General features: G+C 43.5%; 1 protein-coding gene across 1 annotated transcript in view; it reads left to right on the top strand.

Annotated features, from left to right (window-relative positions):
• LOC308081342 (uncharacterized protein) overlaps positions 1-17,393 on the top strand; it is a gene marked incomplete at both ends in the record, with an annotated part of 62,239 nt that overhangs the window by 10,465 nt on the left and 34,381 nt on the right. The window contains 5 exon segments of the mRNA XM_080457720.1: positions 2,641-3,645; positions 3,647-3,772; positions 6,993-8,138; positions 11,359-12,504; positions 15,725-16,870. Of these exon segments, the coding sequence (XP_080313846.1) occupies positions 2,641-3,645; positions 3,647-3,772; positions 6,993-8,138; positions 11,359-12,504; positions 15,725-16,870 (4,569 nt within the window).

The following is a 17,393-nucleotide window of genomic DNA, read 5'->3' as shown; positions in this document are numbered from 1 at the left end:
CATGACCCACCTTTTTCCCACACATTTTGCTAGCCTAGGATGGCTCAGGGTAGAAGACAGGGTTAACCCTTGCATTGTGTTAGAAAACTACATCCACTTGTGGTGTTAGCGGGTACAATTTGACCCGTGATTTAAATCAGCCCAAAATACAGAAAAAATACAATTATTTTCATTTTTTTCCCTCCCACCTCATAGCTGACTTGTAATGCATTCATATCCATGTAAACACATTTTAAAATATTATTTTGGGTTAGGGCTAGGGTTTCATCTTTCAATATATCTCGTTTTCTATTATAAAAATTTAAAAATTCACTCATAAAATTTCCTATAATGAAGGCAATGGATAATGATGTTATCTAGCTATAATAGAATAATTAAGAATAATGATTTAGAACACACTTCCAAAAAAAATGATAATAATAATTAAAAAAAATATATATATTATTAAAAATAGTGACACTAGTGGTGTTAGGGTCATTTTTGACCCGTATACCAAGAAGGTAAAAAATCATTTATTTTTCATAAACTCAAACTTTATTCTACTCCTGATAGCAATTGCTAATTGAGGACATGTCTCTCTCACTCTCAAACATGTAAACATTGAATATTGACAATTTTATTATAGAGACCATCAGAATTAATTAGAATGATGATAAATAATTTTGTTGCGTTAAAATGGCTATGTCTGAGGATATCATGAAGCCTTGTTCCAATAGAGAAATGTAAAGGGTACTTTTTACCTATTTAAACTTGGAAACGGGTCAAAAATGACCCTAACACAATGGAAGGGTTAAACAACTAAAAATGGGATTGGTCTTCAAAATAGTCAATGCAAATTTGCCCTCAATACCCGCCGCATATTTGACTAAATACCTCCAAAAAGTTAGCGACACCCACAGCCACAATACTAGAGGGAGCGTAAACAGCGATCTGGTACCACCCACCCATAAAACAAATACTACAGCACTGCCACCCAGGTGTGGAATAGCCTGACCTCATCCCTCAAAAATATAGATCGCTGGCTTCCTTTAAAACAGCCCTGAAAATTCACCTTTCAGGAGGCCAAAGGGGGAGGTAGTACCACTTCTCCCTTAGACAGACGAGCCCCCCATCCCCCCTCCTTTGACGCGTGCCTGTGAGTCTGTCTGGCAAGGCCGTGGTCATCACGACACACAACATGGAGGAATGTGAATCCCTGTGCACCAGGCTGGCTGTTATGGTCAACGGTCAGCAGAGGTGTCTGGGCAGTCCCCTCAAGAGCAAGTTTGGCAGCGGCTACACCATTACATTACAGTCATTTAGCAGACGCTTTTATCCAAAGCGACTTACAATAAGACCCTGTAATATACCCTGTTTACAGGTGTGAAAGAGCGGGTGATTAATTTATTTTATTTTATTTTTAAGCTCCCAACCTTTTCATGAAAAAAGGGTAAGCAATAGAGAAAGAAACACAGGAAACAAGTGATAATATATAATGAGAACAGACTACAGCCCCTTATATTAAACTAGAGGTTAGGGTGGCTACGCAGCCCTCACACTTACGTCGCACTGCCGATCCGACCAATATGTCTGGGTCATAGTGTTGGGGGCTTTGTCAGAGTACACGTCTGTCTATGTCTCTTCTTGTGCCCATATATGGAGATGTCTGTTTCTTTTTTTTTTTTCTTCAATTTTAATTGAATTGTTTTTACATCGATAACTGAATACATTTTGCGTGAATATTTGCTTGTAGGCCATTTGAATGTTTTGTTTAATTTAGTTAATGTTGGACAGCATATGTGCAATGACGGTTCGTGTCTCCAACAAACAAAATGCCATACCATGTCAACAACAAGATTCCTATTGAAATAGCTGCGGAATAGCACTCTCTGCACTGTATGGGCATAAAAGGGAGACAGAAACAGACATCTCTGTATGGCATACAGTATATGGAGATCTCTGTATCTGTCAGTCCATGTCCATTTTATGGCCATATATGGAGATCCATGATGTCATCAGTATATGCCCATATATGGGCATGCTGATATGCATATGCCCATATAAGGAGATCTCTGTATCTGTCAGGCCATGTCCCCTTTATGCCCACATATGGAGATTCCTGATGTCATCAGTATATGCCCGTATATGGGCATGCCCCCTTTGCTGCCCATATATGAGGAATTTTAACCCATTCAATCTGGAAACGCATCTCATAGCTATGTACAAGCTCAGAGCAAAGATTTGAGTTACAAATGTTCCCTTTAAAAATATATATATTCAAAGATTTGCACACATTTTCACGATAAAAAAAGAATAGCAGATCTACAAGCTCATATCGCTAGTGGCTCCAGGGGTAATATACAGACTCACACACAGACAGTATACAGACATCTCATCCTCCACAGAGTTACGCTGTAAATACGAGTACTTGATCTCATACCATATATGGCATCATTATGTCTCTGTCCAATTAGAGCACGGCTGTGATGCACCGACCAGAGAGTTTGGGGTATAAATAAACGTGTCGACGCCACACAATCCTTGTACTGGAAACGGTTTTCAGTTGAAGAGAGAGATGCTCGTTGTCATGATCTGTAAGAAAGGCTTTGCATTGGTAACTATGTTTAAGTCTGTCCTTCTCTGTACACTGCTTATGGCCAGCTCGCTGCTTGTGGCCAGCAGTTGGTCAGCCCTGATCACAGAGGAAGAGGATGTCTTGCTGCTGAGGAAAAGTAACTTCGATGAGGTGTTGAAAGCTCACCCCTACATTCTGGTGGACTTCTATGCCCCATGGTGCGGCCACTGCAAAGAACTGGCCCCGGAGTATGCCAAGGCGGCCCGCATGCTGAAGGCAGAGGGTTCAAATGTCCGCCTCGGTAAGGTAGACGCCACAGAAGAGACAGAGCTGGCCCAGGAGTTTGAAGTCCAGAAATACCCGACCATCGTGTTCTTCAAGGGGGGAGAAAAGGAGTCGCACAAGGAGTACTCTGATGGCAGGCAGGCTTATGACATTGTCAAGTGGCTTAAGAATCGCGCAGGCCCAGCTGTTGCCACCCTGGCCGATGTCATGCAGGCAGAGTCTATGATCGCAAACGAGGTGGCAGTCATTGGCTTCTTCAAGGATTCTGAATCCAAGGACGCTAAAGCCTTCATTAAAGCAGCAGAAACCGTAGATGATATTCCATTTGGGATGACCTCTGATGATGCAGTGTACTCAAAGTTTGAGGTGTCCAAGGACTGCGTGCTCCTCTTCAAGAAGTTTGATGAAGGTCGTAACACCTTTGAAGGTGAGCTTACCGAAGCCAACCTCCTAGCCTTTATTAAGGCCAACCAGCTGCCTCTGGTCACTGAGTTCTCAGTCCAGACTGTCACTAAGACCTTCGGTGAAGAATTCAAGTCCCATATCTTTATGTTCATGTCCAAGGCTGCTACTGACTTTGGGGACAAAATGGACCAATTCAAAAAGGCAGCAGAAGGCTTCAAGGGCAAGATCATGTTCGTCTTCATGGACACTGACGTGAATGACAACAAGAACAACATGCAGACCTTTGGTGTGAAGGAGGGACAATGCCCTGCCATCCGTCTCATCACCCTGGAAGATGAGATGACAGAGTACAGACCAGAGAACGAGGCCATCACCGCTGACAACATCATCGAATTCTGCACACAAACTCAAGCCCCACCTCACGAGCGATTACATCCCCGAAGACTGTGACAAAAACCCTCCTGAAGTGTTCAACACGACCCGACGCGATGAACGGAGCTCTACCCAGTTTATCAACATGATCAATACGTGTTGTCCAGCGTGCCATAATGCCTACTGGTATGACCAGTATGGTTGTTATTGTGGGATAAATGTCTTAAAGAAAGGGAAGCCAATATGCCCTCTCGATGCCTGCTGCCAGGCCCATGATCAGTGTTGGGAGGAATATTACAGTCGATGTAATGTTCTTCCTGGTGTCAGAGTCTACAAATGGTACTGTGAGGAAAATAAGATAATCTGCGATGGTGGATGGTTCTGCGGCACCACTCCGAACAATGACTGTGAGCAGTTCCTATGTGAGTGTGATAGGAAAGCTACAGAGTGCTTTGGCAAGAACGAATGGCATCAGGAGCATCGCTATATGAACCAGAAGTATTGTGAACCCTGAGACCGGAGACCTCACTCTCTCACGCTAGAGAGCAACGTGGGGGCGGAACTCTCCTACATATTGCCTAAGGAGAGCACCGACAGGTTTGAGTTGCTGTTTGCTGAGCTGGAGGTGAACAGGGAGAAGTTGGGCATCGCCAGCTATGAAGCTTCTGTAACCACCATGGAGGAAGTATTCCTCAGAATGGGGAAACTGGTGGATTCCAGTTTGGACATCCAGGCCCATGACCCACCTTTTTCCCACACATTTTGCTAGCCTAGGATGGCTCAGGGTAGAAGACAGGGTTAACCCTTGCATTGTGTTAGAAAACTACATCCACTTGTGGTGTTAGCGGGTACAATTTGACCCGTGATTTAAATCAGCCCAAAATACAGAAAAAATACAATTATTTTCATTTTTTTCCCTCCCACCTCATAGCTGACTTGTAATGCATTCATATCCATGTAAACACATTTTAAAATATTATTTTGGGTTAGGGCTAGGGTTTCATCTTTCAATATATCTCGTTTTCTATTATAAAAATTAAAAAATTCACTCATAAAATTTCCTATAATGAAGGCAATGGATAATGATGTTATCTAGCTATAATAGAATAATTAAGAATAATGATTTAGAACACACTTCCAAAAAAAATGATAATAATAATTAAAAAAAATATATATATTATTAAAAATAGTGACACTAGTGGTGTTAGGGTCATTTTTGACCCGTATACCAAGAAGGTAAAAAATCATTTATTTTTCATAAACTCAAACTTTATTCTACTCCTGATAGCAATTGCTAATTGAGGACATGTCTCTCTCACTCTCAAACATGTAAACATTGAATATTGACAATTTTATTATAGAGACCATCAGAATTAATTAGAATGATGATAAATAATTTTGTTGCGTTAAAATGGCTATGTCTGAGGATATCATGAAGCCTTGTTCCAATAGAGAAATGTAAAGGGTACTTTTTACCTATTTAAACTTGGAAACGGGTCAAAAATGACCCTAACACAATGGAAGGGTTAAACAACTAAAAATGGGATTGGTCTTCAAAATAGTCAATGCAAATTTGCCCTCAATACCCGCCGCATATTTGACTAAATACCTCCAAAAAGTTAGCGACACCCACAGCCACAATACTAGAGGGAGCGTAAACAGCGATCTGGTACCACCCACCCATAAAACAAATACTACAGCACTGCCACCCAGGTGTGGAATAGCCTGACCTCATCCCTCAAAAATATAGATCGCTGGCTTCCTTTAAAACAGCCCTGAAAATTCACCTTTCAGGAGGCCAAAGGGGGAGGTAGTACCACTTCTCCCTTAGACAGACGAGCCCCCCATCCCCCCTCCTTTGACGCGTGCCTGTGAGTCTGTCTGGCAAGGCCGTGGTCATCACGACACACAACATGGAGGAATGTGAATCCCTGTGCACCAGGCTGGCTGTTATGGTCAACGGTCAGCAGAGGTGTCTGGGCAGTCCCCTCAAGAGCAAGTTTGGCAGCGGCTACACCATTACATTACAGTCATTTAGCAGACGCTTTTATCCAAAGCGACTTACAATAAGACCCTGTAATATACCCTGTTTACAGGTGTGAAAGAGCGGGTGATTAATTTATTTTATTTTATTTTTAAGCTCCCAACCTTTTCATGAAAAAAGGGTAAGCAATAGAGAAAGAAACACAGGAAACAAGTGATAATATATAATGAGAACAGACTACAGCCCCTTATATTAAACTAGAGGTTAGGGTGGCTACGCGGCCCTCACACTTACGTCGCACTGCCGATCCGACCAATATGTCTGGGTCATAGTGTTGGGGGCTTTGTCAGAGTACACGTCTGTCTATGTCTCTTCTTGTGCCCATATATGGAGATGTCTGTTTCTTTTTTTTTTTTCTTCAATTTTAATTGAATTGTTTTTACATCGATAACTGAATACATTTTGCGTGAATATTTGCTTGTAGGCCATTTGAATGTTTTGTTTAATTTAGTTAATGTTGGACAGCATATGTGCAATGACGGTTCGTGTCTCCAACAAACAAAATGCCATACCATGTCAACAACAAGATTCCTATTGAAATAGCTGCGGAATAGCACTCTCTGCACTGTATGGGCATAAAAGGGAGACAGAAACAGACATCTCTGTATGGCATACAGTATATGGAGATCTCTGTATCTGTCAGTCCATGTCCATTTTATGGCCATATATGGAGATCCATGATGTCATCAGTATATGCCCATATATGGGCATGCTGATATGCATATGCCCATATAAGGAGATCTCTGTATCTGTCAGGCCATGTCCCCTTTATGCCCACATATGGAGATTCCTGATGTCATCAGTATATGCCCGTATATGGGCATGCCCCCTTTGCTGCCCATATATGAGGAATTTTAACCCATTCAATCTGGAAACGCATCTCATAGCTATGTACAAGCTCAGAGCAAAGATTTGAGTTACAAATGTTCCCTTTAAAAATATATATATTCAAAGATTTGCACACATTTTCACGATAAAAAAAGAATAGCAGATCTACAAGCTCATATCGCTAGTGGCTCCAGGGGTAATATACAGACTCACACACAGACAGTATACAGACATCTCATCCTCCACAGAGTTACGCTGTAAATACGAGTACTTGATCTCATACCATATATGGCATCATTATGTCTCTGTCCAATTAGAGCACGGCTGTGATGCACCGACCAGAGAGTTTGGGGTATAAATAAACGTGTCGACGCCACACAATCCTTGTACTGGAAACGGTTTTCAGTTGAAGAGAGAGATGCTCGTTGTCATGATCTGTAAGAAAGGCTTTGCATTGGTAACTATGTTTAAGTCTGTCCTTCTCTGTACACTGCTTATGGCCAGCTCGCTGCTTGTGGCCAGCAGTTGGTCAGCCCTGATCACAGAGGAAGAGGATGTCTTGCTGCTGAGGAAAAGTAACTTCGATGAGGTGTTGAAAGCTCACCCCTACATTCTGGTGGACTTCTATGCCCCATGGTGCGGCCACTGCAAAGAACTGGCCCCGGAGTATGCCAAGGCGGCCCGCATGCTGAAGGCAGAGGGTTCAAATGTCCGCCTCGGTAAGGTAGACGCCACAGAAGAGACAGAGCTGGCCCAGGAGTTTGAAGTCCAGAAATACCCGACCATCGTGTTCTTCAAGGGGGGAGAAAAGGAGTCGCACAAGGAGTACTCTGATGGCAGGCAGGCTTATGACATTGTCAAGTGGCTTAAGAATCGCGCAGGCCCAGCTGTTGCCACCCTGGCCGATGTCATGCAGGCAGAGTCTATGATCGCAAACGAGGTGGCAGTCATTGGCTTCTTCAAGGATTCTGAATCCAAGGACGCTAAAGCCTTCATTAAAGCAGCAGAAACCGTAGATGATATTCCATTTGGGATGACCTCTGATGATGCAGTGTACTCAAAGTTTGAGGTGTCCAAGGACTGCGTGCTCCTCTTCAAGAAGTTTGATGAAGGTCGTAACACCTTTGAAGGTGAGCTTACCGAAGCCAACCTCCTAGCCTTTATTAAGGCCAACCAGCTGCCTCTGGTCACTGAGTTCTCAGTCCAGACTGTCACTAAGACCTTCGGTGAAGAATTCAAGTCCCATATCTTTATGTTCATGTCCAAGGCTGCTACTGACTTTGGGGACAAAATGGACCAATTCAAAAAGGCAGCAGAAGGCTTCAAGGGCAAGATCATGTTCGTCTTCATGGACACTGACGTGAATGACAACAAGAACAACATGCAGACCTTTGGTGTGAAGGAGGGACAATGCCCTGCCATCCGTCTCATCACCCTGGAAGATGAGATGACAGAGTACAGACCAGAGAACGAGGCCATCACCGCTGACAACATCATCGAATTCTGCACACTCTTCACCGAGGGAAAACTCAAGCCCCACCTCACGAGCGATTACATCCCCGAAGACTGTGACAAAAACCCTCCTGAAGTGTTCAACACGACCCGACGCGATGAACGGAGCTCTACCCAGTTTATCAACATGATCAATACGTGTTGTCCAGCGTGCCATAATGCCTACTGGTATGACCAGTATGGTTGTTATTGTGGGATAAATGTCTTCAAGAAAGGGAAGCCAATATGCCCTCTCGATGCCTGCTGCCAGGCCCATGATCAGTGTTGGGAGGAATATTACAGTCGATGTAATGTTCTTCCTGGTGTCAGAGTCTACAAATGGTACTGTGAGGAAAATAAGATAATCTGCGATGGTGGATGGTTCTGCGGCACCACTCCGAACAATGACTGTGAGCAGTTCCTATGTGAGTGTGATAGGAAAGCTACAGAGTGCTTTGGCAAGAACGAATGGCATCAGGAGCATCGCTATATGAACCAGAAGTATTGTGAACCCTGAGACCGGAGACCTCACTCTCTCACGCTAGAGAGCAACGTGGGGGCGGAACTCTCCTACATATTGCCTAAGGAGAGCACCGACAGGTTTGAGTTGCTGTTTGCTGAGCTGGAGGTGAACAGGGAGAAGTTGGGCATCGCCAGCTATGAAGCTTCTGTAACCACCATGGAGGAAGTATTCCTCAGAATGGGGAAACTGGTGGATTCCAGTTTGGACATCCAGGCCCATGACCCACCTTTTTCCCACACATTTTGCTAGCCTAGGATGGCTCAGGGTAGAAGACAGGGTTAACCCTTGCATTGTGTTAGAAAACTACATCCACTTGTGGTGTTAGCGGGTACAATTTGACCCGTGATTTAAATCAGCCCAAAATACAGAAAAAATACAATTATTTTCATTTTTTTCCCTCCCACCTCATAGCTGACTTGTAATGCATTCATATCCATGTAAACACATTTTAAAATATTATTTTGGGTTAGGGCTAGGGTTTCATCTTTCAATATATCTCGTTTTCTATTATAAAAATGTAAAAATTCACTCATAAAATTTCCTATAATGAAGGCAATGGATAATGATGTTATCTAGCTATAATAGAATAATTAACAATAATGATTTAGAACACACTTCCAAAAAAATGATAATAATAATTAAAAAAAATATATATATTATTAAAAATAGTGACACTAGTGGTGTTAGGGTCATTTTTGACCCGTATACCAAGAAGGTAAAAAATCATTTATTTTTCATAAACTCAAACTTTATTCTACTCCTGATAGCAATTGTTAATTGAGGACATGTCTCTCTCACTCTCAAACATGTAAACATTGAATATTGACAATTTTATTATAGAGACCATCAGAATTAATTAGAATGATGATAAATAATTTTGTTGCGTTAAAATGGCTATTTCTGAGGATATCATGAAGCCTTGTTCCAATAGAGAAATGTAAAGGGTACTTTTTACCTATTTAAACTTGGAAACGGGTCAAAAATGACCCTAACACAATGGAAGGGTTAAACAACTAAAAATGGGATTGGTCTTCAAAATAGTCAATGCAAATTTGCCCTCAATACCCGCCGCATATTTGACTAAATACCTCCAAAAAGTTAGCGACACCCACAGCCACAATACTAGAGGGAGCGTAAACAGCGATCTGGTACCACCCACCCATAAAACAAATACTACAGCACTGCCACCCAGGTGTGGAATAGCCTGACCTCATCCCTCAAAAATATAGATCGCTGGCTTCCTTTAAAACAGCCCTGAAAATTCACCTTTCAGGAGGCCAAAGGGGGAGGTAGTACCACTTCTCCCTTAGACAGACGAGCCCCCCATCCCCCCTCCTTTGACGCGTGCCTGTGAGTCTGTCTGGCAAGGCCGTGGTCATCACGACACACAACATGGAGGAATGTGAATCCCTGTGCACCAGGCTGGCTGTTATGGTCAACGGTCAGCAGAGGTGTCTGGGCAGTCCCCTCAAGAGCAAGTTTGGCAGCGGCTACACCATTACATTACAGTCATTTAGCAGACGCTTTTATCCAAAGCGACTTACAATAAGACCCTGTAATATACCCTGTTTACAGGTGTGAAAGAGCGGGTGATTAATTTATTTTATTTTATTTTTAAGCTCCCAACCTTTTCATGAAAAAAGGGTAAGCAATAGAGAAAGAAACACAGGAAACAAGTGATAATATATAATGAGAACAGACTACAGCCCCTTATATTAAACTAGAGGTTAGGGTGGCTACGCGGCCCTCACACTTACGTCGCACTGCCGATCCGACCAATATGTCTGGGTCATAGTGTTGGGGGCTTTGTCAGAGTACACGTCTGTCTATGTCTCTTCTTGTGCCCATATATGGAGATGTCTGTTTCTCTTTTTTTTTTCTTCAATTTTAATTGAATTGTTTTTACATCGATAACTGAATACATTTTGCGTGAATATTTGCTTGTAGGCCATTTGAATGTTTTGTTTAATTTAGTTAATGTTGGACAGCATTATGTGCAATGACGGTTCGTGTCTCCAACAAACAAAATGCCATACCATGTCAACAACAAGATTCCTATTGAAATAGCTGCGGAATAGCACTCTCTGCACTGTATGGGCATAAAAGGGAGACAGAAACAGACATCTCTGTATGGCATACAGTATATGGAGATCTCTGTATCTGTCAGTCCATGTCCATTTTATGGCCATATATGGAGATCCATGATGTCATCAGTATATGCCCATATATGGGCATGCTGATATGCATATGCCCATATAAGGAGAGCTCTGTATCTGTCAGGCCATGTCCCCTTTATGCCCACATATGGAGATTCCTGATGTCATCAGTATATGCCCGTATATGGGCATGCCCCCTTTGCTGCCCATATATGAGGAATTTTAACCCATTCAATCTGGAAACGCATCTCATAGCTATGTACAAGCTCAGAGCAAAGATTTGAGTTACAAATGTTCCCTTTAAAAATATATATATTCAAAGATTTGCACACATTTTCACGATAAAAAAAGAATAGCAGATCTACAAGCTCATATCGCTAGTGGCTCCAGGGGTAATATACAGACTCACACACAGACAGTATACAGACATCTCATCCTCCACAGAGTTACGCTGTAAATACGAGTACTTGATCTCATACCATATATGGCATCATTATGTCTCTGTCCAATTAGAGCACGGCTGTGATGCACCGACCAGAGAGTTTGGGGTATAAATAAACGTGTCGACGCCACACAATCCTTGTACTGGAAACGGTTTTCAGTTGAAGAGAGAGATGCTCGTTGTCATGATCTGTAAGAAAGGCTTTGCATTGGTAACTATGTTTAAGTCTGTCCTTCTCTGTACACTGCTTATGGCCAGCTCGCTGCTTGTGGCCAGCAGTTGGTCAGCCCTGATCACAGAGGAAGAGGATGTCTTGCTGCTGAGGAAAAGTAACTTCGATGAGGTGTTGAAAGCTCACCCCTACATTCTGGTGGACTTCTATGCCCCATGGTGCGGCCACTGCAAAGAACTGGCCCCGGAGTATGCCAAGGCGGCCCGCATGCTGAAGGCAGAGGGTTCAAATGTCCGCCTCGGTAAGGTAGACGCCACAGAAGAGACAGAGCTGGCCCAGGAGTTTGAAGTCCAGAAATACCCGACCATCGTGTTCTTCAAGGGGGGAGAAAAGGAGTCGCACAAGGAGTACTCTGATGGCAGGCAGGCTTATGACATTGTCAAGTGGCTTAAGAATCGCGCAGGCCCAGCTGTTGCCACCCTGGCCGATGTCATGCAGGCAGAGTCTATGATCGCAAACGAGGTGGCAGTCATTGGCTTCTTCAAGGATTCTGAATCCAAGGACGCTAAAGCCTTCATTAAAGCAGCAGAAACCGTAGATGATATTCCATTTGGGATGACCTCTGATGATGCAGTGTACTCAAAGTTTGAGGTGTCCAAGGACTGCGTGCTCCTCTTCAAGAAGTTTGATGAAGGTCGTAACACCTTTGAAGGTGAGCTTACCGAAGCCAACCTCCTAGCCTTTATTAAGGCCAACCAGCTGCCTCTGGTCACTGAGTTCTCAGTCCAGACTGTCACTAAGACCTTCGGTGAAGAATTCAAGTCCCATATCTTTATGTTCATGTCCAAGGCTGCTACTGACTTTGGGGACAAAATGGACCAATTCAAAAAGGCAGCAGAAGGCTTCAAGGGCAAGATCATGTTCGTCTTCATGGACACTGACGTGAATGACAACAAGAACAACATGCAGACCTTTGGTGTGAAGGAGGGACAATGCCCTGCCATCCGTCTCATCACCCTGGAAGATGAGATGACAGAGTACAGACCAGAGAACGAGGCCATCACCGCTGACAACATCATCGAATTCTGCACACTCTTCACCGAGGGAAAACTCAAGCCCCACCTCACGAGCGATTACATCCCCGAAGACTGTGACAAAAACCCTCCTGAAGTGTTCAACACGACCCGACGCGATGAACGGAGCTCTACCCAGTTTATCAACATGATCAATACGTGTTGTCCAGCGTGCCATAATGCCTACTGGTATGACCAGTATGGTTGTTATTGTGGGATAAATGTCTTCAAGAAAGGGAAGCCAATATGCCCTCTCGATGCCTGCTGCCAGGCCCATGATCAGTGTTGGGAGGAATATTACAGTCGATGTAATGTTCTTCCTGGTGTCAGAGTCTACAAATGGTACTGTGAGGAAAATAAGATAATCTGCGATGGTGGATGGTTCTGCGGCACCACTCCGAACAATGACTGTGAGCAGTTCCTATGTGAGTGTGATAGGAAAGCTACAGAGTGCTTTGGCAAGAACGAATGGCATCAGGAGCATCGCTATATGAACCAGAAGTATTGTGAACCCTGAGACCGGAGACCTCACTCTCTCACGCTAGAGAGCAACGTGGGGGCGGAACTCTCCTACATATTGCCTAAGGAGAGCACCGACAGGTTTGAGTTGCTGTTTGCTGAGCTGGAGGTGAACAGGGAGAAGTTGGGCATCGCCAGCTATGAAGCTTCTGTAACCACCATGGAGGAAGTATTCCTCAGAATGGGGAAACTGGTGGATTCCAGTTTGGACATCCAGGCCCATGACCCACCTTTTTCCCACACATTTTGCTAGCCTAGGATGGCTCAGGGTAGAAGACAGGGTTAACCCTTGCATTGTGTTAGAAAACTACATCCACTTGTGGTGTTAGCGGGTACAATTTGACCCGTGATTTAAATCAGCCCAAAATACAGAAAAAATACAATTATTTTCATTTTTTTCCCTCCCACCTCATAGCTGACTTGTAATGCATTCATATCCATGTAAACACATTTTAAAATATTATTTTGGGTTAGGGCTAGGGTTTCATCTTTCAATATATCTCGTTTTCTATTATAAAAATGTAAAAATTCACTCATAAAATTTCCTATAATGAAGGCAATGGATAATGATGTTATCTAGCTATAATAGAATAATTAACAATAATGATTTAGAACACACTTCCAAAAAAATGATAATAATAATTAAAAAAAATATATATATTATTAAAAATAGTGACACTAGTGGTGTTAGGGTCATTTTTGACCCGTATACCAAGAAGGTAAAAAATCATTTATTTTTCATAAACTCAAACTTTATTCTACTCCTGATAGCAATTGTTAATTGAGGACATGTCTCTCTCACTCTCAAACATGTAAACATTGAATATTGACAATTTTATTATAGAGACCATCAGAATTAATTAGAATGATGATAAATAATTTTGTTGCGTTAAAATGGCTATTTCTGAGGATATCATGAAGCCTTGTTCCAATAGAGAAATGTAAAGGGTACTTTTTACCTATTTAAACTTGGAAACGGGTCAAAAATGACCCTAACACAATGGAAGGGTTAAACAACTAAAAATGGGATTGGTCTTCAAAATAGTCAATGCAAATTTGCCCTCAATACCCGCCGCATATTTGACTAAATACCTCCAAAAAGTTAGCGACACCCACAGCCACAATACTAGAGGGAGCGTAAACAGCGATCTGGTACCACCCACCCATAAAACAAATACTACAGCACTGCCACCCAGGTGTGGAATAGCCTGACCTCATCCCTCAAAAATATAGATCGCTGGCTTCCTTTAAAACAGCCCTGAAAATTCACCTTTCAGGAGGCCAAAGGGGGAGGTAGTACCACTTCTCCCTTAGACAGACGAGCCCCCCATCCCCCCTCCTTTGACGCGTGCCTGTGAGTCTGTCTGGCAAGGCCGTGGTCATCACGACACACAACATGGAGGAATGTGAATCCCTGTGCACCAGGCTGGCTGTTATGGTCAACGGTCAGCAGAGGTGTCTGGGCAGTCCCCTCAAGAGCAAGTTTGGCAGCGGCTACACCATTACATTACAGTCATTTAGCAGACGCTTTTATCCAAAGCGACTTACAATAAGACCCTGTAATATACCCTGTTTACAGGTGTGAAAGAGCGGGTGATTAATTTATTTTATTTTATTTTTAAGCTCCCAACCTTTTCATGAAAAAAGGGTAAGCAATAGAGAAAGAAACACAGGAAACAAGTGATAATATATAATGAGAACAGACTACAGCCCCTTATATTAAACTAGAGGTTAGGGTGGCTACGCGGCCCTCACACTTACGTCGCACTGCCGATCCGACCAATATGTCTGGGTCATAGTGTTGGGGGCTTTGTCAGAGTACACGTCTGTCTATGTCTCTTCTTGTGCCCATATATGGAGATGTCTGTTTCTTTTTTTTTTTTCTTCAATTTTAATTGAATTGTTTTTACATCGATAACTGAATACATTTTGCGTGAATATTTGCTTGTAGGCCATTTGAATGTTTTGTTTAATTTAGTTAATGTTGGACAGCATTATGTGCAATGACGGTTCGTGTCTCCAACAAACAAAATGCCATACCATGTCAACAACAAGATTCCTATTGAAATAGCTGCGGAATAGCACTCTCTGCACTGTATGGGCATAAAAGGGAGACAGAAACAGACATCTCTGTATGGCATACAGTATATGGAGATCTCTGTATCTGTCAGTCCATGTCCATTTTATGGCCATATATGGAGATCCATGATGTCATCAGTATATGCCCATATATGGGCATGCTGATATGCATATGCCCATATAAGGAGAGCTCTGTATCTGTCAGGCCATGTCCCCTTTATGCCCACATATGGAGATTCCTGATGTCATCAGTATATGCCCGTATATGGGCATGCCCCCTTTGCTGCCCATATATGAGGAATTTTAACCCATTCAATCTGGAAACGCATCTCATAGCTATGTACAAGCTCAGAGCAAAGATTTGAGTTACAAATGTTCCCTTTAAAAATATATATATTCAAAGATTTGCACACATTTTCACGATAAAAAAAGAATAGCAGATCTACAAGCTCATATCGCTAGTGGCTCCAGGGGTAATATACAGACTCACACACAGACAGTATACAGACATCTCATCCTCCACAGAGTTACGCTGTAAATACGAGTACTTGATCTCATACCATATATGGCATCATTATGTCTCTGTCCAATTAGAGCACGGCTGTGATGCACCGACCAGAGAGTTTGGGGTATAAATAAACGTGTCGACGCCACACAATCCTTGTACTGGAAACGGTTTTCAGTTGAAGAGAGAGATGCTCGTTGTCATGATCTGTAAGAAAGGCTTTGCATTGGTAACTATGTTTAAGTCTGTCCTTCTCTGTACACTGCTTATGGCCAGCTCGCTGCTTGTGGCCAGCAGTTGGTCAGCCCTGATCACAGAGGAAGAGGATGTCTTGCTGCTGAGGAAAAGTAACTTCGATGAGGTGTTGAAAGCTCACCCCTACATTCTGGTGGACTTCTATGCCCCATGGTGCGGCCACTGCAAAGAACTGGCCCCGGAGTATGCCAAGGCGGCCCGCATGCTGAAGGCAGAGGGTTCAAATGTCCGCCTCGGTAAGGTAGACGCCACAGAAGAGACAGAGCTGGCCCAGGAGTTTGAAGTCCAGAAATACCCGACCATCGTGTTCTTCAAGGGGGGAGAAAAGGAGTCGCACAAGGAGTACTCTGATGGCAGGCAGGCTTATGACATTGTCAAGTGGCTTAAGAATCGCGCAGGCCCAGCTGTTGCCACCCTGGCCGATGTCATGCAGGCAGAGTCTATGATCGCAAACGAGGTGGCAGTCATTGGCTTCTTCAAGGATTCTGAATCCAAGGACGCTAAAGCCTTCATTAAAGCAGCAGAAACCGTAGATGATATTCCATTTGGGATGACCTCTGATGATGCAGTGTACTCAAAGTTTGAGGTGTCCAAGGACTGCGTGCTCCTCTTCAAGAAGTTTGATGAAGGTCGTAACACCTTTGAAGGTGAGCTTACCGAAGCCAACCTCCTAGCCTTTATTAAGGCCAACCAGCTGCCTCTGGTCACTGAGTTCTCAGTCCAGACTGTCACTAAGACCTTCGGTGAAGAATTCAAGTCCCATATCTTTATGTTCATGTCCAAGGCTGCTACTGACTTTGGGGACAAAATGGACCAATTCAAAAAGGCAGCAGAAGGCTTCAAGGGCAAGATCATGTTCGTCTTCATGGACACTGACGTGAATGACAACAAGAACAACATGCAGACCTTTGGTGTGAAGGAGGGACAATGCCCTGCCATCCGTCTCATCACCCTGGAAGATGAGATGACAGAGTACAGACCAGAGAACGAGGCCATCACCGCTGACAACATCATCGAATTCTGCACACTCTTCACCGAGGGAAAACTCAAGCCCCACCTCACGAGCGATTACATCCCCGAAGACTGTGACAAAAACCCTCCTGAAGTGTTCAACACGACCCGACGCGATGAACGGAGCTCTACCCAGTTTATCAACATGATCAATACGTGTTGTCCAGCGTGCCATAATGCCTACTGGTATGACCAGTATGGTTGTTATTGTGGGATAAATGTCTTCAAGAAAGGGAAGCCAATATGCCCTCTCGATGCCTGCTGCCAGGCCCATGATCAGTGTTGGGAGGAATATTACAGTCGATGTAATGTTCTTCCTGGTGTCAGAGTCTACAAATGGTACTGTGAGGAAAATAAGATAATCTGCGATGGTGGATGGTTCTGCGGCACCACTCCGAACAATGACTGTGAGCAGTTCCTATGTGAGTGTGATAGGAAAGCTACAGAGTGCTTTGGCAAGAACGAATGGCATCAGGAGCATCGCTATATGAACCAGAAGTATTGTGAACCCTGAGACCGGAGACCTCACTCTCTCACGCTAGAGAGCAACGTGGGGGCGGAACTCTCCTACATATTGCCTAAGGAGAGCACCGACAGGTTTGAGTTGCTGTTTGCTGAGCTGGAGGTGAACAGGGAGAAGTTGGGCATCGCCAGCTATGAAGCTTCTGTAACCACCATG

Source organism: Gymnoscopelus braueri (genome assembly GCF_963280865.1).
Source record: "Gymnoscopelus braueri genome assembly, contig: SCAFFOLD_332, whole genome shotgun sequence".
NCBI lineage: Eukaryota > Metazoa > Chordata > Actinopteri > Myctophiformes > Myctophidae > Gymnoscopelus > Gymnoscopelus braueri.
Note: the sequence above shows the minus strand (reverse complement) of the source record. Positions and strands in the feature narration are given on the sequence as shown.